This window comes from Lissotriton helveticus, chromosome 5_1 (assembly GCF_964261635.1).
Source record: "Lissotriton helveticus chromosome 5_1, aLisHel1.1, whole genome shotgun sequence".
In the NCBI taxonomy this organism is placed as follows: Eukaryota; Metazoa; Chordata; class Amphibia; order Caudata; family Salamandridae; genus Lissotriton; species Lissotriton helveticus.
This window is the reverse complement of record NC_136065.1, coordinates 1,400,751,939-1,400,777,332: the sequence shown is the minus strand read 5'-3', so window position 1 is coordinate 1,400,777,332 and position 25,394 is coordinate 1,400,751,939. Positions and strand designations below refer to the sequence as shown.

General features: G+C 45.1%; 1 protein-coding gene across 9 annotated transcripts in view; it reads right to left on the bottom strand.

Moving 5' to 3' along the window:
• CSDE1 (cold shock domain containing E1) overlaps window positions 1-25,394 on the bottom strand; it is a 1,051,746-nt gene that overhangs the window by 933,706 nt on the left and 92,646 nt on the right. For 4 of the 9 annotated variants that reach the window (XR_013594894.1, XM_078644372.1, XM_078644373.1 and 1 more), the window contains exons 1-2: window positions 22,111-22,248; window positions 11,078-11,224 (exon numbers count right to left, since the gene is read on the bottom strand). Coding sequence is in view for 4 of the 9 variants with exons in the window: in XM_078644372.1 (XP_078500498.1) it covers window positions 11,078-11,215 (138 nt within the window). In the remaining 5 variants the exon portion in view is untranslated. Of the gene's footprint in view, window positions 1-11,077; window positions 11,225-22,110; window positions 22,489-25,394 lie in introns of those variants that run through there. The other 5 variants (XM_078644374.1, XM_078644378.1, XM_078644376.1 and 2 more) reach the window with 2 other exon arrangements.

The window sequence follows — 25,394 nt, the reverse complement described above, 5'->3', positions numbered from 1 at the left end:
GGCTGGGCCCAGGAGCATGAGCTCCGTTTTATCTCTATCAAGTTTTAAGAAGGAGGATGTCATCCAAGCCTTGACATCCTCTAGGCATTTCATCAGGCCTTCCGATGTTTGCCTATTACCCTCTTGAGCCAGGGAGACCACTAGCTGGGTGTCGTCGGCATACGATATAATTGTAATACCGTATGGTTCGACGACCCCAGCCAGTGGTTTCATATAAATATTGAACAGCGCAGGGCTCAAAGACGAGCCCTGCGGCACCCCACAGCTCAGTGATTTCCTGACTGACGCCATTTCCCCGTCAAAGTTCTGAAAAGATCTGTTGGTCAGGAAGGAATCGAACCACCTTAGTGCGTCGCCTGATACTCCGATGTTACGTAGACGGTTCAGCAAGATGGAATAGCTGACCGTATCAAAGGCCGCACTTAGGTCAAGGAGGATCACTGCCACTGATCCTCCTTGATCTAGTATCCTGCGGGCTTCCTCAATGACCACTAGCAAGGCGGTTTCAGTGCCATGCTTCGGTCTGAAGCCCGTTTGGGTCGAATCCAATAGCGAGTTGTTTTCAAGAAACTGTACTAACTGGGTGTTTATATATTTCTCCAGAACCTTGCTTGCACAGGGGAGTAGTGAGATAGGGCGGTAACTGGAGTGGTCTTCTGGATCAAGATTGGTTTTTTTTAACAGTGCCCGTACCATGGCTCTCTTCCATACGGAGGGCACTGTGCAAGAGGAGATGGAGGAGTTTAATAGGTCCAGTATCACAGGCAGGGTGGCTTGACTTGCCTGAAGCAGAAACTCTGGTAGAGCTGGGTCGCGGGGGTAGCCTGATTTGACTTGGCGTGCTAATTGGTAAAGGGTATCAAAATCTAAAGGGGGGAAATGTTCTAATTTTGGCTGATCTGGGGGGGGGTGAGGTGTCCCGGAGATGTTTTGTCAGATATTCCTGGATTGGTGGCTGCCGTCGGGAAGGAGGAGTAGATCTGGGTGACTATTATGAAAGAAGTCCGCTAGCTCATTGCATTGTTCTTGTGTTTTTGCTAAGGGGGGGGGCTGTGTTCAGTATAGTAAATTGTTTTACTAGGTGAAAAATTTCCCTGGGCTTGGATTTGGCTGCGAAGTAGGTGGCCTGGGCAGCCCTGACCCCATCTCTATAGGCCTTTATTGCCTCTTTATATTTGGCCTTTTTTTCAGGTAGGAAGTCTAATCGCCACGCTCTCTCTTGTTTCCTACAGAGGCGTTTTTGTTCTCTTAAGGTATTTGAGAACCAGGGTGATAATTTGTGCAGCTTCTTTGAGATAGATCTCTGAAAGGGCAGAATCGTATCCAGTGAGTCCCTGATCCAGTCCTCATAGTTCTTATTTGCTAAGTTGGGGTCTGGGCAGGGGGGGGGGGGGGGGGGGGGGCGAGTGGAGTCTAAGTTGTTAATCCAGGACTCCATAGACAATTTTGCCCAATTTCTCTTCATTGAGACCTGGGGGGTAGGCAGGGGGGTCTTGCCGGTGAGCCAGGTAAATGGGACCAGAAAATGATCCGACCAAGGAAGGCGAATGGGTTGGCCCACCATCAGCTCGGTACAGTTGCTAAAAATTGGGTCGAGTAGGTTACCTTTTTCATGAGTGGGGGCTGGGACCAGCTGAGTTAGTTGTAAGGCTGCTAGATCATCTATTAGTTCCATGGCAGTATGATCTGTGGGGGAGTTGAAATGGTAATTAAGGTCTCCTAGAATCGTGTAATTAGCGGAGGTCATGATTCGTTTGGCTATGATGTCTGGAAGAGATCTATAGAACAACTTAGCCGGCTCTGGAGGGCGATATATCAGTGTGCCGGAAAAGGAGCTGTTCGCAGTGAAGTCTATGCTGAATGCTAGGCTCTCGCACTCAGGGATAGTTTCAGTTGTGGTGCGACAGCGATACTGGTCTTTTAATATGATAGCCAGGCCTCCTCCTCTCCCTTCAGTCCGATCTAGTCTATAGATTTGGAAACCGGGGGGTAAGGCTGAGATTATGTCTGGCTCCGAATGGGATGTAAGCCATGTTTCTGTTAGAAAAATGGCGTCCGGCTTGCGCTCTTCAAGAAGTAGGGCGATTTGTGTGCTGTGCCTTGGTAGTGACCGGCAGTTTAGCACATACATATAGTATTCCTGCGTCGCGGCGGACGACGTAGTGTTATGAAAGTGATGTTTACATCCGTGGCAACGAGAGGGGAGGTCACCTGGTGAATAAATGTGAGTACAGTGTGTAGTCGCCGCAGGTCCTATGTTGTGAATCTCTGCAGAGCTGTACGTCCTGACCTTTGTTGCATGGGAGCCAGGGGTTATGGCCCCTGGTCCCGTGAGGTCGCGGACGGGCGCAGACGGGCTTGCCTTTGGCGCGCCTTCTGCGCACCGCCGGCGCGCCCGCTGCGCCCGTCCGCTGCGCCTCCTGGAACAACACATTCTTTTATGACAGGGGAGAGGGGGCGTGGCCTGGGTCAGTGGGCGGTGCCCGGAGGTCACAGCGATTTTTCTGCGACCCGCTGCAGCGCCTGACTCCGCTGCGCGGGGAGGAAAATCACGGGGGAAGCAGGAGGTCGAGTAGTTTTAAAACACAAGTTATCACAGTCACAATTCTAAAATGTAATCTTTTAAAAAAGTCTTCTGCTCTCGAGTAGTTTTAAAACACAAGTTATCACAATCACAATTTTTAAAATGTAATCTTTTAAAAAGTCTTCTGCTCTCGGCTACAGCCTCAAGAGCTCAGTCTCAGTACTAACTCAGCTTCTGTGGCCCTGTGCTGCAAACAGGAGATCAGCCAACTCACTCTTGGAGTCTTTTGTTTCTGGCTGAGCAGAGCACAGCAGGCACAAACTTTTCCGGTGGTAGCACCAAGGTGCAGTCCAACTTTGCTGCAGCCTCTCTTTGCCTGATCCTTTATGCAGTGCAACACAACTCAATAGGGCAACCCAATTTTACCACAAGAGACAGGGCAGAAACATCAAACTAACAAGGTGTCTCCTGTAGGAGATATTAACAACCCAGTTACTTATTTTAGGGATATGGTAACGAATAGTTTCTTACCTGCCGGTGTGGTTTTGCGGCTTGAAGTTCTTTCTGGATTCACTATGATGTGCATTATTCCACGGTCTAGTGGTTGGGACCGGAATCGTAGTATTTTTTTTTCGTAGCCCAGTTGGGTGTTGACGCCCCCACCCTTTGGTGTCCTTCCTGTGACGCTGGCACGCTTCCTGCAGAAGCCCTCACCTTTGGGCGTCATCTTCGGATTTTTTTTTCTCGTTTTTGTGTCATGTTTGTTCATCCTTTTCCAATCTTTTCAAGTTCTTTCTTATCTAAAGGAACTCCAGATTTGTCTCTTTAAAGAGTCTGATTGTATATGGTCTTTGTATTCTCTCCTCCTCCTGCCTCATCTTTCTGGCGGAGGTGGGTGGGCTCACTAGTGAATCCAGAAAGATCTTCAAGCTGCAAAACAACACAGACCGGTAAGGAACTATTCGTTTTGCAACGTGAATCTTTCTGGATTCACTATGCTGTGCATACACTTTGTAGCAGTTTGCTATGTTTGTGGCGGCTGGGTGGAAGATGAGCGTTGGTTGCTGAATATATGTTGAAGCACTTTGTCCTGCTTGTGCTTCCTTATTCATTTGTATATCCACACAGTAGTGCTTAGTGAACGTGTGCACTGAAGCCCATGTTGCCGCCAGGCATATGTCTTGAATGGGTGTGTTAGCCAGGAAGGCTGCCTTGGGCCCCTCCTAGTAGTTCTTGACCTGCCTGCTTGTGGCAGAATTGTATAGTTTGTGTGATCCATCGTGCGATGGTGCCCTTCGTTACTGGTCTTCCCACGAAGCGGCTTGCGAAGGACACAAAGAACTGCTTTGTTTTTCTGTGCTCTATAGTTGTTTCAATGCAATGCATTACTGCCCTTCTCGCGTCCAGAGTGTGCAGTGCTCTCTCAGCACTCGTGGATGGTTTCTGAAAGAAGCTTGGTATCTGTACTGTTTGGTTCATGTGAAACCTTGACACCACCTTTGGCATAAAGTGTGGGTCCGTTCTCATTACCACCCTGTCATTGTGTATTTGAATGTAGGGTTCCTGTAGCGTCAGCGCTTGTATCTCGCTTACCCTGCTTGGCGAGGTGATTGCTACTAGAAAGGTGGTCTTCATTGTGAGCATCTGTAGTGAGGCCTTATGGATGGGTTAAAAAGGCGCTTTCATAAGCTCAGTCAGAACTAAATTAAAGTTCCATGCCGGGGGTGGCATCCTTTTGAGGGGTGGGGGAGGGGGGGCGATCCTTTTAGCCTCTTCCAGGAATCTCTTTACTACTTGGGATGTAAAGAAGCTCTTTCCCGTCTCACCTCTTCTGTAGGCTACTATCGTTGCTAGGTGTACTCTCAGCGAGGTATAGCTTAGGTTTGTTTTTAGCAGGTGTGTTAAATATTTTAGCACAGTTGATTCCTTGGTCATTTTCTTGTGTAGTTTTTCCCTTATGCACCATTGCGTGAATCTTTTCCATTTCGTCACATAGCACCTCTGTGTGGTAGGTCTCCTTGCCTCCCGTAGCACCCGCAGTGTGCTCTCTGGGAGTTTCAGGTGTGCACACTCTACGTCTTCAGGAGCCATGCAGCTAGGCAGAGGCTCTCTGGCTGAAGTACCTCCCCGTTTTGCATGGAGAGCAAGTATTTTCTTTTTGCAAACTTGCGAGGTGGTCCTTGCGCCATCTCCACTATTTGTGAGAACCAGGACTGCCTGGTCCACTGTGGTGCCACCAGAATCAGGGTCATGTTGCTGGTTCTGCATTTGCTGAGTACCCTGTGTATCAGTGGTATCGAGGGGAAAAGAGTAGGCAAATGTTTTCTACCAGCTTATCCATAGGGCATTCCCCTGGTTGCCTGGATGAGAAGTATTGGCATTTTGCATTCTGGTGTGTTGCAAATAGGTCTATTTTTGGTGTCGCCCATTTCTTGAAAAGCTTTTGCGTTTCCTGTGCATTGAGCTCCCACTCGGGGGATGCTGATGTCTGTCTACTGAGCCAGTCTGCCTCCACGTTGTCCTTTCCTGGTAGGTGTATTGCCAGGAGGTCTATTTCTAGTGGGATGGCCCATCTCCATATCCCCTGCACTAGGTTGGATAGTGCGACTGCTTGTGTTCATCCCAGTTTGTTGATTTAGAACATCGTTGTTGTGTTGTCGGTTTCTATCAGCACTCTCTGCTTGTACAGTTTTTTTCTGGAAGGCTGTCAGGGCAAGGAAAACGGTCTTTAGTTCCAGGTAGTTGATGTGCCTGATCGCATCTGTTGGAGTCCCGGACCCCTCACCTTGAGCTGGTTCATCTGTGCTCCCCATCCCCTCTGGGATGCATCTGTGGTGATTGTCACTGTTGGGTTTGGTGGTGTTAAAGGCTTCCCCCTTATGTTCTCCTTGTTCCACCACGCAAACTCATCTTGCACTGCGTGCGTTACAACCACTAGATCTTCCCAACTCCCTGTAGCTTGTGACCATTGTTGTTGGAGCCATTCCTGGAATGGTCTCATGCAGAGTCGTATATTGGGGACTAAGTGTATGCAGGACGCAATCATCCCCATGATCTTGCTCGCTGTCCTTACTGTCAGAGCTCACCCCTTCTGGTATTGACGTGTCTCCTTCAGCAGGGCAAGTGTTTTCATGTCGCTGGGGAAAACTTTGATATGTATGGTGTGGATCTGTGCGCCTAGGAAGATCTTCACCTGTTCTGGTTCCATTGAGGATTTCCCCCAGTGTTTTGAGAATCCCAGTTCTGTCAGTGTCTGTGTGACCCGCTGTGCATGTAGTTGGCATTAATTGTAGGAGCTTGCCTTTATTAGGCAGTCGTCGAGGTAGGGATATACAGGAATCCCTTCTGTCCATAAGTGCTCTGCTACCGCTGCGAGGCATTTGGTGAAGACCCTTGGTGCGGATTTTAGCTAGAAGGCCAGGGCTGTGAACTGGTAGTGCGCTTTGTTGATGGCAAATCTCAGTAGACGTTTGTGTTGTCCATTCATGGGAATGTGTATGTAGGCATCTTTGAGGTATATGGTGGACATAAACTCTCTGTCCCTTATCTGAGGAATAACCTCTTGGAGGGATGTCATCTTAAACTTTTGAGTCTTTATGTATTTGTTTAGGAACCGTAGATCCAGGATGGGTCTTAAAGTTTCGTCCACCTTTGGTGCGAGGAAGTAGTTTGAGTACACTCCCTTGTTTCTTTCTTTGAACGGTACTGTTTCTATTGCCTCCTTGTGGAGGAGTTCTTATGCTTCCTGTTGGAGTAGCGCGAGATCTTTTGCTGATCCTTTTGGTTTCCTGTTTGGAGGCTTCTTTTCCAGTTCTATACAGTATCCGAACTGAATGATGTTCAGTATCAATTTGTCTGTTATTTTCTTTCACTCCTGGAAGAAGTGTTTTAGTCTGCCTTCGACTGGTGATACATGTTCATTGATCCCCGATTTGAGTGTGTGTAAAACTTTGTTGCTTATTTTGTTGTGCCCCTCCCCTAGGGGGGTGGGTGGGCACATTTGGTGGAGCAGAGTCACTTTGAGGTGGGTTGCTGGCCCCCTCTTGTTTGTCCTCGTCCATTCGCCCTCCTGCAAAAGGACTGGCCCCAGGGCTGGTATTGCCAGGATTGCTGCTGCGGACCCTGCTGCGCTTGGTTGTTGCCCTGGTAGTTCTGCTGGAATGTCTGATGTGACATTCCCAGCTGGGTTTCCCCTCTTCTGTTTGGTCTCCGTGTCGGGGTGCCCCTTCTCATTCCTCTGAACTGCAACGCCCCCATGGACCTTGCAGTTTCATTTTCCTTCTTGAGCTGCGTCAGTTGCTCATCTACTGTCGCTCCGAACAGATTTTCTCCATTGAAGGGTGTGTTCAGAATATTATTCTGGACTTCCGGCTTGAAACCGGAGATCCTCAGCCAGGCATGCCTTCTTTCTGTTACCCCAATCATCATGAGCCTGCTGGATGTGTCTGCCGCATCCAAGGCTGATTTGAGGCACGAGTTTTCCATGTTCTTGTCTTCCTCCACCAGGTGTGTTGCTCTCTGTTGGTATTGTTTTGGGAGATGTTGGAGTAGCTGTCCAACCTACTCTCAATGCTGGTGCGTATGCCTGTTGAGTAGGGCATTAGAGTTGGCAATGCACCAGTGGATAGCTGCATTCATCTCTATTTTTCTTCCAGTGAGGTCTAGCCTCTTCCTTTCCTTGCCTGGAGGTGGGCCTGAGTTTGTGGGAATGTTGGCCCTCTTTCTGGCTGTTGCTGCAATGATTGAGTTAGCCGTGACAAATCCTTGGATGTAAGGTGGGTCCTTAGAGGAATGTTTATACTGGTTCTCTGTCCTAGGTGTGACAGACCTGCAGCTTGCTGGTTCCTTGAAATCTTCCCTTCCCTGGTCCAGGACACTTGGAAGCATGGGGAGGAATTGACTCCTAGTTTGAGTGGGGAGCGGGGTCTTAGGAAGCAGGCTTTTGGTTTCTCTTCCTCCAGTTTCACCCCATAGGCTGCTGCCGCATTTCTGATGACCATATTGTAGATACCAGTGTCATCTGGCGGCAAAGGCCTCGAAGGATACGTTTCTACGGCCTCTTCCGGGCTTTCGGTGTCGAGGTCCTGCCAATCCAGGTACTGCGCCACCAAGGATGCCAACCCCAAACTTGTTTTCTGGTCTTCCTCGCCTTCTCCCTCATAATAGTATAGGCCCTCTTCCTTTTGGTGTTCCTGGGGCTCCTCTTCATCCACGACGATCGTAGTCGGCTTCGACGGGATGGTGAACCTTTTTATCAGTTTGTTGAATTCCTTTTTCGTTTGCAGGATACTGTCCATTTCGGCCTCAAGCCTTCTCTTTTCTCTCCATCTTGGCGGCCTGTTCGGCGTCTAGGGTTGCGGCCGATCTCTTCAATGTCGAAGTTGCCTTGATTGCGAGATGTATTCTCCAATTCTGTCGGTGGTTTTCCGTCTTTCTCCTCCTTTTCTCCAAAAACTCTGGGACCTCTCAGTGACGATCCAGACCCATTGGCGGAAAAAAGAATCTGAAGTTGGCGCCCAATGGTGGGAGCTTCCGCAGGAAGCGTGCCGACGTCACAGGAAGGACACCAAAGGGTGGGAAGACGACGCCCACCTGGGCTACGAAAAAAAAAAAAATACTACGATTCCAGACCCAACCACTGGACCGTGGAATTATGCACAGCATAGTGAATCCAGAAAGATTCACCCTGCAAAACCATACATCCATTAAATAACAATACTCAAAACGTAGTAAAGAACGATTCTTTATACAGTACAGATTGCAGCTAGGCGTACTGCTTTATACATGAACATGAATTTTATTAATCACACAAAACAACAATGTGGGTCAAATAAAAACCACTCTCCCTCGTTGTCAGTCTGATCACCAAACATTTTCTTGTAGTTCCAGTGGTAATTCTGGACAAATCGGGGACCACCCAACTGCAATGTCCTCCTCTGATTTAAGATATGCATCTTCCAAACAGAAGAAGCTCATCAGTCCATGGAGCAAGTTAATCATTAGTGGTGGACAACTAGTCGACGTTTCAGTCTCCATGTCTGAAAAGTACAAACCATCTTCAGGACCAAGTGTTGAGCTGTACAATACGGTTGACCCTATATCCTAAAATCAACAAAACATACAAGAAAAATAGTAATCTAATATACAAAGATATAGTGAAAGGAAGAAATCCCAGTGATTCCAAGATGTGAATCAAGCACAGCCACAAAGCACTACACCTATAGAGCAAACGGTCACTATATATGTGCACACATAAAAACCATCAGATTAATAACTACGAAGAACCTACTTAGAAGCAATAATGGCAAAAAGCAATCTTAATTCAGCAGAATCTCAAAATCACTTTTTAGAGTCACAAGAACTTATTTCACCAAAAAAGTCTAATACTGTTGCCTGTAAAAAGACAAAAGCCAGAGTCAAACATGACAACCACCAGTGTGAAATCTATCTAAAAACGTTAAAGCACCGAGTTTAGTCATACAATGTACTTGCAGGCAATATGAGTACAAACCTCGTAATATTTCCTGCAAATTCAACAATCCAAGGTAAGTATACTCATAATAAAAGATGACTAATCCAGCCCAGAAATTATCCTTACTCACTTATCTAGGTTTTGAATCTCAGTAAATGTACAGACGGACGTACACCGGGATCATACGGCCTCCGCTCCAAGACATTCTGAACCACGTAGTCCGATGGCAGGTCTAAGTAACTACCTCCACTGTCTACGCCATATTGGCTGAATATCCTTAGGTTAAAAGCTCCTGGTGCAGCCATCTTTGAATGGGCAAAGGTGCAAAACGCTTCTATAATTTGCCAGAAAGTTAATAATGGTATAAAAAAAACTGTATCCTACATGCAGATATATTACTATTATTGTATCCTAGAGTATGCCTATTCATGAATCTTCCACAATTCGACAAAAAGTCAATGGAGGGATCGTAAACGTTAGAATTATATCCCAGAGTATTATAAGGACCAATACAAGAGAACATTTAAAGAACATTGTGATATAAGGTTACAAGCTAAAACTATACAGGTACGTGGATAACAAGGGTACGTCAAAATACTATACTCAATGATTTTGTATTCGAATAAAAACTACAAGCGGTCCTACCTAGGGAAGAAAACCGCGACAACAAAGCAATAGGTATGGCCTAATCTGAAGTACTAAAAAAATTGAATTGCAAGATACAAGCTGGTCTACTCTATAGCAGTACTATACTTAAATTATCTGTATTCAATCTAAAACTTCAAGGTGTACTACTGAGTGAAGTAAACTGTTACATCTAAGCATCAGGTATGGTCCTTTGTGCAGCATGACGGTCCTTCGGTCTCCTTTTCCAGTCCGAGACCAGGGTTCTGGGTGCCATGGGTGCCCTTTTTATGCCCAGAAATGCCCTGACAGGAGGTGGCAGTCAATAGCCAATGGGCTACCAGGTTCCCTCCTTCCTGATTACTAGTTCAAGCGAAGTGTGGCATCTAGCTATCCCAGAAGGCTCCATTCTGCCCACTTTCAAGATAGCAGAACCCCTCTTTCACCCTCAAGAGATCAGTAGCCTGCCCTAGATGTGGGGCTAATTGTGGGCTACAAGCCCACAGGAAAACCAGTTTGGCCATCATTCCCCCCCTCTTTCCCCTCACATTAACCTGCCTACCTGAAAAGAAGAGCAGCCCCTCTACAGTGTTGTTACTATCTACCCTTCAGCGGCGGCTTACTCTTAAGCCTGGCTTTTTTGCCCTCAGTTCCCCTTTTCTCAAAATTGACCATTACTACCACCATCCATTTGGTTTCCACACTTTCATGTTGGAAATATTTACAAGCTTCATATCTACAAAACTCATTGAAGACTGCAGAATAATGCTTGCATACGCTACTGGTTTGTCTAGTTACAGAGCCTGAAGACTGCTTTCATTGGTTTCCTTTTTTAAAGAAGGGACACCCATGAAAGAAAAGGTTACTCATCTGTATCATCTGTTTATGGCTTGGTTTCTTAACTTCATAGGCACTTAACGTCTCTGCCTATGTGCAGGTCTCCAGAACATTTTTGCCAAGGAAAACATCTTTAAATTTACAGTAAAATAAGAGGCAGCTAAAGGCTACGTTTTTTACTTCTTTTTTTTTTTTTAAAGAAAAACTCAAATAATCACAACCCAAAGCAAAAATTAAAAGCAAGTCTACACACTTGAGGACACATTAACATTTTTCATTAAAATAAGATTAAAAGTGAAAGAGAACCCCTTTTAAAAGCCATACCACTCAAATCAATAACACATGAAAAAGGGCCAGAGTAAATAAGAAATAGCAGAATGTAAAAAATATCTCCTTCCCTCCAAAAGGTGATTCAATAAACTTGAACTTTACGAGAAAAAGGGAAACATACTGTAATAGAGGTTAAGGAAGGGCATCTAACGTAGGCAGTTATATTTTAAGACTAAAGCAACTGGTTCACATGATTCAATTGACAAAGTAAGCCTTCAATGTTTCTAAAAAAAAAAAACACATGCTGTTAATAAGACGTGCCTAACGTGCACACTGCAACCCTGACTTACAGATCTCTGATAGAGGGGGGTCCTCTTCGGCTTCTTAGACCATGATGAGGTAGTAGACGAGAGCGGTAAAGAATGAGAAGGAAGGGGAAGAGCAGACGATGGAACAGTATCCGATGACATACTACAAAGATTCGCCATCTTTCAGTGCTGTGATAACAGTGTACAATATTACAATTTTAAAAGTATCAAAAAGAAGATAAAAAAATTCTCAGTTTAGTTTCTAAAAGCTAGGTATCTAATTTTTGAATTGCATTGTCTACTAGAACCCTTAGTTTAAGTGTTTTATGAACTACGTTTATTGCTTTAAACAAGTACCCTTTACACCATTCACTGACCACTACCATGACATGCTACTACGCCATTCCCCCAGTATTTAAAACTTATTTGGAACATGGGCTTTTCCAGCTGGAGTAATTTTCAGGCATGCATCCTTAAGGATTATGCTACTTACTCAGTAAGTATTCGTTCTTGGTATGTAGAGCTGTAGGTTCACATGATGTGCATACATTCCTGCCATCTAGTGTTGGGTCCGTATATTTGCAAGTTGTTTTTCTTCAAAGTAGTCTTTCCTAGTCAGGAGGGAAGGTGAGTCCTCCTTTCGGTGATAGCGCGCATGGGCATCGACTCCACTATTGGATTGTTTTCCCGCATGAGGATGAGAATGGAGTAGGTAAGTGTAGTACTGAGATGCCCATGCGTATGTAATTTAAATAATGAAAACTGCAACAGCTAGATGTGCCCGGTGAGGTGGAAGGTCAAATGTGAATCTACAGCTCTACATGCCAAGAACAGATGCTTACTGGGTAAGTACCATAATCCGTTCGAGGAATGTGTGCTGTAGATACACATGCATTGCATAGATTGTATAGCAGTTTTCTCCAAAGCAGTGGCTAACCAGTAGATGTTGCAGCGGTTTTAAAAAGTGTTTTAGCACTGCTTGCCATACATTGGCTTGTTGATGTGCTAACACATCCACAGTAGTGTTTGGTAAAAGTGTGTGTTGTGGCCCATTTTGCGGCTTTACAAATGTCAGTTATAGGGATATCTCCTAAAAGGCCATAGACGCTCCTAAACGTAGGGCTCGTAAGACTGAAAAAATATGGAGGAAATCCCACTTCGACGAAGATAAATTAAATTATCATAAGGCCTTAAGTGTATATCATAAAGCTATACGATCTGCACGCAAGAACCATGTTACCACTCAGTTGGAGGCAGCTGGTAACAATCCCAAAGTTTTATACCAGATTGTGAACTCTTTTTTAAAACCGGTAGCTTGCGAAAGTGCAGACATGGCGTCACAACATCTTTGCGAGAATATTTCAAACTTTTTTACTGAAAAAATTTATGCCATCTATGATAAAATAGAGGCACTCATCCCTATTACGATTGGCCTAGATAATCTAACTTCAGTACCAACTGTGCTTACCAACTTTCACTCATTTAATGATTTACCTGAAATTACCTTACAAGAGGTTCAAAAGCTGCTGACGGACATTAAAAGTGGAAGTCCGGCTGATGCACTCCCAGCCAGGCTCATGGGTCCTTTGGGGACTACTCTTGGTTCTGACATTCAGAGATTGGTAAATCTCTCTCTTAATACAGCTAATGTCCCTCTGCAATGGAAAACGGCCTTAGTTAGACCAATCAGGAAAAATACATCCCTTCCCTGGACTAACATGTCCAACCTTAGGCCGATTTCCCTTTTACCTTTTTTAGGGAAAATTGAGAAACACACCAATAAACACCTTTCCAACTATCTGGAGCAATCAAACAGTCTTGATCCTTCACAGTCAGATTTCAGGCCAAAATATAGCACCGAAACGGCCCTGCTGTCTATAACGGACGATCTTCGTATGTACCAGGATGAAGGTTATTCAGTTGTCCTGGTGCTACTTGATTTATCGGCAGCGTTCGATACTATCTCCCACACCATCTTGATCGAACGACTGACTGTGAGTGGAATCGGCGGGAGGGCACTGGACTGGATTAAAAGCTTCATTTCCAACCGGACCCAATGTGTGACCATGGGTGATTTCAGATCTGAAGAGGTTAAGATCACCAAGGGGGTCCCGCAAGGATCGTGTTTAAGTCCAACTCTTTTTAACACATATGTCGCCCCCTTGGCAGAAATCACCAGATCCTTTGGTTTTTGTCCAGTGTCCTACGCTGATGATACGCAGCTACTCTTCCCTTTTAAACATCTTACCCCTGAGATTATACAATCTTTCTCTGATGGGATGAAGGCTGTAGCGCGTTGGATGTCTTCCAACTATCTCCAATGTAATGTTGGGAAGACTGAAGTGATGCTCTTTGGTAAAGCCAGGATCCAATGGTCCCCTGATTGGTGGCCTTTAGATCTAGGCCCAGTCCCTGAACCCAAAGAAATAATTAAAAATTTGGGGGTACGTCTGGAACCGGAGTTGAACATGAAACAGCATGTTAACGTCACTGTAGGATCTTGTTTCCACGTGATTGGTCTCCTCCGCAGGATATTCCCTTTTCTTCCTGATTCACATAGGAAAACTCTAGTTCAGGCTTTGGTGATCAGCCGTCTAGATTACTGTAATGGTTTGCTAGCAGGAGCTAATGAAGAGGTCTTTGATCGTCTGCAGGTAGTACAGAATACAGCAGCCAGGTTGGTACTTAATGCACCCCCCAGATCTTCATCCAAACCTTTGCTACATAAACTTCATTGGCTGCCCATACGTTTACGAGTAAAGTTCAAGATCTGGTGTACTATCCATAAAAGTCTTCATGAACTAGGACCTGAATATTTGACTAAAAAGTTTGTCCCATATGTTCCTGTTCGCACCCTTCGGTCCAGTGAACAGCTACTATTAAATGTACCTAAAATCAGTAAAACCAGGCTAGGCGGTAGGGCCTTGTCCGTGGTGGGCCCTAATTGTTGGAACTTGCTTCCTTTGTCCCTGAGACAATGCTCTGATCACCTTCATTTCAGAAAGAACCTGAAAACGTTTCTGTTTAGCTCATTCTAGCGAATTCCCCTCGTTTAATGCATTATGAACTAATATTTTAGACTCCCTGCTACCTCTATAGCTTTTTAGGCTGACTGTCATAAGCGCGGAGATACTCCTCCGGGAGTTTATTCATAGCGCTATAAAAACCAGCAAATAAATAAATAAATATTTTAGGAGTGGAATGCGCTCTTGGAGGTATAAAGTTTGTTTAGCGTTAGTGTAGCAGGTTTTGATTGCACTTAATCGATCTTGCAATACTGGATTTAGGAATAGCATTGCATTTGTGAAGTGTAGCAAATGCAACAAAATTGTTTTGTGAAAATCCATTGTTCTTAAAATGTAGTACAATAGTGCTCTTCGGACATCAAGAGTATAAAAAGCTCGTTCTGCTACGGAATCAGGTTGAGGAAAGAACACAGGCAAATCAACGGATATGTTGATATGGAACGCAGAAACCACTTTGGGAAGGAACTTTGGATTGGTGCGAAGAACTACCCTGCCTTTATAAAGCTGAAAGAAGGGTTCTTCTAAAATAAAAAGCTTGTAGCTCACCAACTCTCCTCAATGTAGTGATTGCAATGAGGAAGGCCACTTTCCATGAAAGAAACTAAACTGTAAGGGACAGTTGTGTAATCTCGCAAAAGGTGGACCCATAAGTGGTGTAAGTACAATGTTTAGATTCCAAACTGGTGCTGGAAGTACCCTGGGTATTATTCTCTTAAGGCCCTCCATAAAGGCTTTAATTACTGGAACTTTGAACAAAGATAGATGTTGTCCGAGTTGCAAATATGCAGCAACTGCTGCAATATACAAACGTATGAAAGTGTATACTAGCCCAGTGTGCTGTAAATGCAGAAGTTAAATTATATTTTAAGTAGATGTATCCAATGGATCAATATTATTAGTAAACTATATAACAAATCTTTTCCATTTTGCTGCATAGCATGCTCTGGTAGTAGTCTTTCTGGCTTCCTTAAGAACGGTAATGCATTCTGGTGGCAAGTTAAGATAGAGAAATTGTATGACTTCAGGAGCCAAATCGCTAGGCTGAACTCCTTGGGATTTGGGTGTCCGACTTCTCCAGGGTTCTGCGTAAGAAGACTGGAAATTAGATGTAGCTTTTGATGTGGAACTACTGCCAATTCTAAAAGTGTTGTGAACCATGGCTGACTAGCCCAAGTGGGAGTTACTAGAATCAATGTGAGGGATGTTTGCCTGAGCTTCCGAACCAGAAATGAAAAGAGAGGGAGAGGCGGAAAAGCGTAGGAAAATATCCCTGACCAGTTCACCCATAGGGCATTGCTTTTGGATAGCGGGTGTGAGAACCTTGAGGCGGAGTTTGGGCATCTTGAGTTGTCAACGGAGGGGAACAGATCTATTTGTAGGAATCCCCTTTGTTGAAAGTATGGAAGGAGAACCTGGGGAGGAAGTTGCCACTCGTGAATTTGCTACAGTCTTCTGTTTAGGAGGTCAGAAATCAGACTGTCAACTCCTGGGAGGTGCTCTGCCAGAAGATGGACTCAGTGATGAATTGTCCAATGACAAATTGTCTGGGAGAGGAGTGACCCTTGCAGAGAATGTGTCCCATGCCTCCCCCCGTTTCTGTACATAGTACAGTACAGTCATGTTGGTGCGGACTAGGACAACTTTCCCTATGAGGTGAGACTGAAAACTGTTCAGTGCCAATTATACAGCTAGAAGCTCTAGACTGTTGATGTGCAGATCTTTGTACTTGTTGTTCCATAGACCTTGAATTGTCAAGTTGGGAAGATGGGCACCCCACCCTGAGAGGGATGCATCTGCGGTCAGCATGATCTGTGAACAGGGTCGATGAAGGGCCGCCCTTTTGATAAGTTTGGTGTGTTCCACCACTGCAGAGAGCTGTTTACCAACACTAGATCTGTTAGTTGACCCAGAGACTGATTCCACTAACGTGCTAAGCACTCTTGTAGAGGACACATGTGCAACCTTGCATGAGGTACTATGTTGATACATGATGCCATCATCCCTAGCAGTTGCATGAAAGTTCGGACTGCCAAGTATTGGTTGGCCTGAAACTGTATTATCAGAGATTGAATATTTTGAATTATGGCTAAATTGGGAGAGGCTAGAGCTGTGCAAGTGTTTAGAGTCGCTCCCAGATAAAACTGCAGTTGTGAAAACGGGAGGTGAGACTTTGGAGCACTGACCGTGAAACCCTATAGGCAAAGTAGGTGTAAAGTAGTCTGAGTGTGGTGTAGACACTTTTGGTGTGTACTGGCTTTGATGAGCCAATTATTCAGATATGGGAAGACATGAATTTGTTGTCTTCCGATTATGATGTAAAGCGCAACAATACCCCAAGGTGTCTAGGCGCTACTCTTTAGCACATGCAGATTTAACTCTAGAGGGTTGGGATTATGCCTTAAAAGCCATGTTTTTAGACCCTTTCTAAACGTTCGTAGGTTTGTCTCTTACTTGAGTGAGGCTGGTAGAGAGTTCCAGTTTTGCAATGTGGTAGTAAAGCTCTTACCACCCCACCTAGCCCATTTTACTCTAGGGACAACCAGATTCCCAAGCTCGGCTGACCAAAGGGACCTTGAATTGATATATGGTTCAGAGATATGCCACTATTACTGCCTGACATTTTGTGAATACTCTGATAATGTTCTATCACAAATCTGAGGTATTTGTGATGAGCTTGGTGAACTGGAATATGAAAGTATGCGTCTTAAGTCTAGTGTGGACATAAAATCGCCTCGCTTACAGATTTAAAGTACTTGGCTCCAAGATTGGTCAGAGTAGATCCCTGAACCTTGATACAGTAAGGGAACTGGTTCTATTGCTCCTTTTGTTGACAGAGCTTGTACCTCTTGTTTGAGGAGCTGCAGATGCTCTGATGAGAGTATGCGAGTTGGAGGTGAGATGTTGGGAGGATTCCTGGTGAGCTCCAGGCAAGTAACCATGTTGGATAATGTCTTACACCCATTTGTCGGAGGTTTTTGATTGCCAGAAGGGAAGAAATTGTTGAAGCCATTCCCCGACAGGTGTTAGATGATCGGGGGAAGCGTAGGCAAGTCACTGCTCATCGGAGGAAGGGAAGTTACGGGTTAGCGTGCTTGTACCCCTACTTTTGAAATGGTTTCCTCTGTACCCTCCTCTTAAGAAGCCTGTACCGGAGGAGGGTTCTTAGCCTCGTCAACCTGAGGTCCAAAAAGAAGATGTTTGTCAAAAGAAGTGTTTAAAATATATTGTTGGACTTCTGGTTTAAAGCCTGAAATTATAAGCCAGGCATGTCAACGTAACAAAATGCCTGTGTTAATTTCTCTCGCTGCCGTGTCAGCAGCATCAAGAGCACATTTAATAGAAGAGTCATAAATGAGCTTCCCTTCTTAAAATAGCTCTTGTGGCTTTTTATTGTGCTCTTCTGGGAGGTACTTCAGTAGACCTTCCATTTCATCCCAGTGCAACCCTGTCTGTCTAGCTAGTTGGCCCTGCGTGTTGGTAATGCGCCAGTGATTAGAAGCTTGAGCAGCTACTTTTTTACCAGAGGTGTCGTTAAGTTTGGATTCTTTATCTGGGGAGGAGCATTCTCAGAGGTCTAGAGTTGGCTCTTACACGAGAGTTGGAAACTTTAATAAATACTGGATCAGAGGGCGATTGTTTATATTTTTTATCAACCATAGGTGCTAAAATCAGAGTCCAACCCTGGTCTTTAAAAATGTCATCTGCATGTCTCATCATGCCTTTTAACATAGGAAACTTGGACTAACTGTGTGAAGGCCCCTAGTGTCTCAAATAAAAAATCATCATCTAAGGCCTCTTTATGCAGCGTAACCCCATGATAAGCTGCTGCTCTGGAAATTAGCTCTAGATAGGATACATTGTCATCTGGAGGTGAAGGTTTTGCAGGATATAGGTCTGGATCAGTATCCAGTATTCTAATCATCCCATGGATCTATAGGTAAAGGAACACTCATGATAATCATCCCCATCTCCTACATCAGGCTGTGTGTAAGGAGATCCCTGTGGCATATTGTGTAATGGATCTGAGCCCGGCAGTATTTGTAAAGGTGAAGATGGGGAGGTGGTGGAGAGGATGCCAAAGCAAGATAGATAGGGCTTGTAGCAATGTTCTTTTTCGTCTTAAAGGGGAGGGGTGGGGGGAGCCCGAAGGACAGTTTAGAAGAGAGCAGCAATACACGTCTGAACCAGACGGCGGAAATAAAACTAAGAATAGAGTAGATGCTCATGAGCACTATCACCGAAAGGAGGAGTAACCTTACCTTGTGACTAGGAAAGACTTCTGCGGAGAAAAACTACTTGCAAACATCAGGACCCAACATTAGATGGCAGGAGTATGAAAAGCATGTGCATCTACAGCACACATGCCTCAAACATATAGGTTTTCAACAAGAAAAAGATTCTCAAAAACTGAAAAAGAAAACTGAACTTTGTATTTCCTATAGGTGAAAAAGTACACACTATGCAGTCAGAAACGTGAAACTAGTTCTAGACATAGCTACTCAAATTCTGAATATTGTCAAGGCACTACACCAACCAGTTAGATGCTAATTATAGCTCACTCATTGGTAATTCAATCTGTAGACTGCAATTAAATACTGAAGTATATAAAAGCATAGAATTTCAGCTACTTTACAATGTTCGAGAACTAAAGCAAAATATCAACTTAGATGTCTAAACAATAATGGCAATCAAATTCTAAATGAAAAATTGGTTAAAGTAGCTTAAAACAAGTCACTAAATAACGCAATTTTACTTCGTTCAAAATTACGTGGTGTCAAAGTTTTGAGTTGGGCATTTGACTGTGAAGTAATTGATTAAACTAAACACTGCTGAAGTTGGTCATTACTTGGCCTGTAAAGATCCACAAGGAGAGGATCGGAAAGTATTTTCGTGAAGAGTATTTGTGGGGTAAATGGTAAAATATCGGAAAAAAGACAGTACTCCAATATAGACATACTGAATTTTGGTTGAACGTTTCTTGGGGGTTCATCGGTATGTAGCTATAATCTGTTTAATTTTAAGTATTAATGAACCCATGTACTGTGACATGTGAATACGATTTAAATGCCAATGCTACTACAACACCATCCAGCTTCAGACCCAAAACTTTGGCATCACACCATCAACAAAGTCCTGAAAATAAAAGTGATACCATATCCTTTAGCCCCATCAAAACAGCATTAATTGCTCAATTCACCTGTTAACTGATAAAAGAATGAAAAAGTAGCATTCCAAGACATTGGATACAACCGTTGAAAATAAGATAATAAAGTCTGTTGCACAGTGCACGGAGGACATCTTGATACAGGACTTTAATCAAGACATTCTTATTGGAACTAAGCAATTTCTACTGGACATCAAACATGGCAGTGATTCAGCTAAAACAGCTGTATCAACCAGCACAAACATAGCCAAACCACAACATAGATTTATCAACAACAAATACGCAGATGGGTGTAAGTTTAGTATGTGTTTTGTAAAGAGAGCTAAAATAGAGTGCCTGGAATGGAGAATAATGATGAAGGGTTTATGATCAGATAAAGCAAAACGCTGACTAGCATTCGGCCTTAATTTGATAGTTGGTAACTTAGTGGGCCGATCCTTGCTTAAAGGCTGTGAAGATTCGTTATGGAGTTTGAGAAGAAGCATTTTTGCAACAGGCCGTCAATGCATTAGCAAACAAAGAGGAGGGGCTAAAACCATAAAATGCTACCCAGAAAGATTTACTGCATCTGTTCGATCTACTTGGAAACCCACACTATACAGAGGAGTCTGTAGTATAAAGAGAAAATTACATTTTAGAGACAAAATAAATAGCTTAAATCATAATATGATGCTCTAAAAAAAACAAAAACTACACACCCAGAAACGATATCGTCGGTAAAGCTTAGGAACATATTACTGTCTGAACAGGACATGGGGATGAGGGAAGGAGGGCAGTGCAGCCAAACTCTGACAAGTTCCATCAATGGTCTAAAACGAGTAAACGAATGGTACGGAAGGAAGTAAGGAATATGCAAACCTGTCTAGGAGATACAATTTCCTAGCAGTAATATATATGAAGCCAAAGGCTGAACGTGAAAAAAACGTAATTAAGAGGGTAAAATTGGCTGCATCAATTGGTTAGGAATAAAAAACGAGCACTAAAAAATGCAATAGGTTTCGCCTTTCATTAAGTTAAAGCAATTTGCTATGCTATACAATACCATTTGCAAAGCAAATGGCTTTAACTTAATCAAAGGCGAGACCTATTGCATTTTTAATGCTGGTTAGGATTGTGATGAACAGCTGTACAGTGTTGCAAATGAAAACGTAAACCTCGTGTAAGAGTCTATTTTAAGCGCGTTGGGGAAGACAGGGTCTGTAAAGTCTAGCTGGGTGATTGACTAATGTTAAGTCAAAAAAATATTTATGCAAAAAAAGGGGGAAGCTTGAATCTCATTTGCTTGGTAGGTTCTCACTCCTTCTGTAGGGAGCTTAATCTAAGTGCGTCAATTGTGACAATTTCTAAGAATGGTACTATGCGGTGATGCGGTGGGGTATAGGGTTCGGGGACAGGCTATGTCTGTATTCAGACATTTGTATTCTGTTTACCATGTCGTTTTTTGCATCGGTGATGAAGAATCATATTTGAGAAGAATCAAATGACCTTCATTTGTATACTGTTTGGGCCTCTTTTTGGCCATGATGGAGTCGCAATGCATATTGGTATCAGCCTGTGATAGGCTCTCTGTGTGTAGTATATGTTGTCAGTCAGATGCCATGTAAGTAGCATATGAAACAAGAATTCCTCGTACTATGCAGAGAAGAAAGAACAGAACAAAGAATTATTGCACTACACTGCAGTGTCGCAGGCCGGAAAATGTAATTAGCTTAATGCTAAATGCATTACATTAATTAAACTGACAAGCCCGACTATACATCAAAAGCAAGTTCTGCAGTAGGAGAGCCAGTACATGGCGCATGTGCGTAGAATGCCAGAGGCCCTCCAGGCAGGTGCTGCTCTCAATTATCATTAAGGTAAAGACATTGCCTGCCCCTCTCGGCGGTCCTAAAAGCCACTGCGCTGGTCTTTTTTCTTCCACTTGCGCAATTAAACTCAGCAGGCGGCAAAAGTCGAAATTTCATCAAATTTGAAATTCAGCCAAATGTTTCGCCCACCCCCTACTGGCCGTCCATGTGGGCGGAGCTTGAAGCAGGGGGTGTGGGGTTGCAGGTGGCACCGTAGGCACACTATATAATGCTCTGAGACAGAGGACGGAGACACCCCTACACTTCTGATGGTGTTGAGAGCACAGAAGTGAGAAGCAGGAAAGCAGCAACAAGCAGGAGTGGATGCCTGGTTGTGCTCCGGGGGGGGGGGGGGGGGGGGACGTATAGTGCGTATTCATACTGAAGCACTGTAGTTGGTCCCTGCTTGTACCCCAGGGGCACTAGAAGAAGCACGCTACAGGTGAGCAATGCCGAAGGCAGGGAAGCTGGTAATTGAAAGGCAGCTGTGCGCAAAGACTTTGAGCGCGTTGCTGCTCTTAACAGGCAATAAATAGCCAGCGTGTTGGAAAGTCTCCAATTACAAAGGAAGACTACAGCTTGCAAGACAGATTGCACTGAAACAGATGGCACTGAAAGAAGTGCAAGCAGAGTGAAATAACACTGTAGTTAGGCGCCGCTGTATCGGGACTACAAGGAAGTTAGGAAATTGCCAACAGAAAAGGAGATACCAACAACACTAACACAACTGAGCCAATAACAAGCAAAAAGACAAACATTAAATTTAACCCAACATACAGATTACTTTAAGTCTCGCTGAGACAGCGCATGCAGCTGCCAAGGCGAGACTTAAAAACTTCTAAAATTAACTTAACATGGCGATACTTTCGATCAGATACGTCAACCCTTACAAAAATAAAATCCAAGATTTTGCTTTTATGACAACACAGTGCAGTGAAAATTGTGTAGGGATCTCACTTATTTTGTGCAAGACAAAAAAATATGAATCTATAAACATTTTGCAAGACTTGTGGCAGATACAAAACAATGTTTACCAACCTCGTAGAGTTCCAAATATTGCACCTCAGTAGTATTTGCAGATTGATTCGTTTGAACAGCACACGTTTTAAAGGATGGCAGTTGCTAGTGATAAAAAATAGCTAGAGAAAATGACCTATCAAGCTGGTAAAGAATACGATTCTAACTGCACTGGAGGAGCGCAGCACTGATTAAAACAAATATTAATAGCAGCGTTGGGAAGTGCTTGCTTGAAGCTGTTGAGTAGGCACAAACTTCTTGTTTCAGATCAAGTATTGTGTCGTCAGGGGTTGTTAACTCTTCTTTGGTCTTGGTCGTTTCGATTGGTTGGTGTTCCTTTCCTGATCTGAACTTGAAGCGCTGTTTCAGATGGTAATTTCTGTTCAGTTACACTTCATACTGTAAACAGAAAGATAGAACGGTAAGTACAAAAGAGCAACAAGCCTAGCACTTTGGCTTCTATGTAGCTACAAATATTTCAGGCTTGCTTAAATAGGTATACATGTGCAGAAGAACCTCATGCTTTGCCTGCAATTACAGAACAAGTGCATCATAGACAACAGCAATTCAAGATACAGCCACCTACCACCGATCAGCAGCAACGCAAGCTTCCTTAAAGAAAATAACCTGTATAGTAGCTTGTCTCGTGGCTCAGTGGACTAAGGCAGTGGCTCTTAACTTGTGATCCTAGGACCTCTGGGGGTCGTCGACTGTTTACAAAGTTATATAATATTCAAATTAATCAATTAAAATAAAGTATATGCAAAAAATGAATGTTTTCTAACTTGTTAATTACTCAAAATATTTGAGCGTTTGCTGCATACTTTGATCTTCTGTGCATTGTTTAGCTATGCCATGATTCATATCAGGTTATTTTAAGCTCCCTAGATATACAAATTTCACGGTAAGAGGTGTGGGCACAACGGACTCCGTAGTGCGGGGCTCACAGCTCGATTCAGGGAGGCAGTCCTGATCAGCATCATGGAACTCTAGGCAATAGCTCACCTAATATCCTCGACAACCCCAAACACCTTGAAACCCTTAAAGGAGTGATATGTTTGTGCTTTATAAATAGGAATTATTCTAATTATTATAACTGAGGTGATCCTAAAAACACTGGAGGTCAGACAGATCTCAAAAAATAGTTTGTTTTCAGGATCCTCGTTGTTGGAAATGGGGGTTGCCCAAGTCTCCAGGGGGGTAGCATGGCATCAAGCGGGCAGGCCAAACTTCGAGGACATGTGAAGCATCCACGCAGTACCCACAGACGACCCACCAATCACACTACAAAAGAGTCACGACACCACCTTTGGTTGGAAAAGAATAAGTTTAGTGTTATCTCCAACCTGCAAGGTAAAAAGGAAAAATACACTGGTCTTCACAACAAGGCGCCAACTGGCGCCAGAGCCAAGTACATCATGGGGAATTATTTACATGGGACAAAAAGGGTTGAGTCCAAAGTCCATGCTGTAATAAAAGAAAATTGTGATTAAATATCAGTAGACCTGAGGCCAATCTGGCGGGGCCAACTCAGGCTCTCATCCTTAGGGGGTTGTAATTGCAAAATTCTACGTTAGCATAGAAATACATCATGCACATTAGCAGCAACCCACCCCTGTTGGGGAAAGAAAACATTAGGGCATCACGGCATAACATGGGCAGGAACACCTGCAATAAATCAACCTATCCGGCCCATCAATCTGGTACATAACAAGAGCCTGGAATAACATCAGGCCAACCCATTGACCAACCTAGGCGGAACATACATCGCCCAGCATAGATATTAGGTAGGAGCTCTCCTTATAGCTCAGGAACACCTGTAAGGGAATAGCTAGGCTCCCTCTACCAACAACCTCGGGGTATGAACATCAGGGTGTACACAATAACCCACCCTTATTAGGCCCCTGACGTCCCAATCCCAGATCGGGGACGCAGTACGCTAGGCACTCTACTTTAGCATAAGGCCTAACCCTAACTAGGGAGAACAGGCAGTTAGCAGTCACCTAACCCCTAGGCCCGTATTACCTTGAACCTAATGGGGGCCAGTCTCTGGGCCTAAGATCCTCAACCTAGGGCAAACCCTCTTCGGGGCCTACATCTATAGGTGAGACACTTCAGGGAAAATTAGGCAACAGGCAAAAAGGTGCATTTCAATGAACCCCTCGCTGGGCTAGGCATGTCCAACCTTTTCCCGGGGGCCACAACAACATTCTACCTCTTTCCCTGTGACTTTTAGGGTGAATAGGGGCTTCCGTAGACAGTTCAGGTATCCCGGGGCTCTGGATCAGTCACCAGTAGGCTTTACTTGGTTTCTGGGCACTTGGGCCCCACATAGTCAACAGAGGCAGGGAAGGGGCGGACACCGACCCTGTGTCCCGTTGCCCTCTCCACCCCCTACACTGTACATGGTTGCCCACACTCACCGGGCTGTCCAGGGCCTCCTTTGGGGTGGGGGCAGGCACCGGCAATGTGCCTCGACGCCCCTGCTTCACCGTGCTCTCAATTGCAGGGCTTCCCTGACCCACCCGGGAGCCCTGCGGGTCCTGCAGCACCTACCCGCGACTTCCGATTCTCCCAGGCCCCTCTTATCCTGTGGGGACCTGGTCTGCAAGGCGTGGGGGCAGGCACCGGCAATGTGCCTCGAGGCCCCCTGGCGTAGCACACGAAAAGGGGAACTTTACTCCCCTCCGGGGAAGTCACCCGGCTCCTTCTCCTCACCGGGGGTCTGGGCGGCTCAATCGGGGCTCCCTTGACTTCACAGGAGCCTCGCAGCTGCACTATGCCGGGCGCCTCAGGCCGGGAGGTGGAGCGGGCACCGACAGTGTGCCCCGGCCCCGCCTACCACACCGGCCCCTCGCGTGGGAACACAGACCGGCGGGGTGGCCTCCCGCTCCGGTTGCTCCTCTCGGGGCTCCCTCCTTGGCATGGGGGCCCCGCAACGAAGATTCACCCGGGTCCCCCTCCTACCTCACGGGGACCCGGGGCTTAGACTCCGCTTCTTCCTGCCTTCCTGGCCGCCCGGGCCGGCAACCAATCCCTACGCGGCGTTGGCGGGGGCGGGCCGATGACGCAGCCGGGCGCACCCGTGACGGGAGTGCCGCGGCCTCAGGGCCTAGCGCGGCCCCTTCCTTACTTCGGCGGCCCTCTCCTGGTACCGGGGGCCGCCGCAACGACGCCGAACACGGCGGGGGTCTCTTTGGCGGCGCCGGGCTGCGGCGGTGACGGTGGCATCAATAAGGGGTAGGCTCCCTTTGAATTAATTATTCTCCTCAGCAAAAGCGCACCTCCACCAACGAGGGTAATCA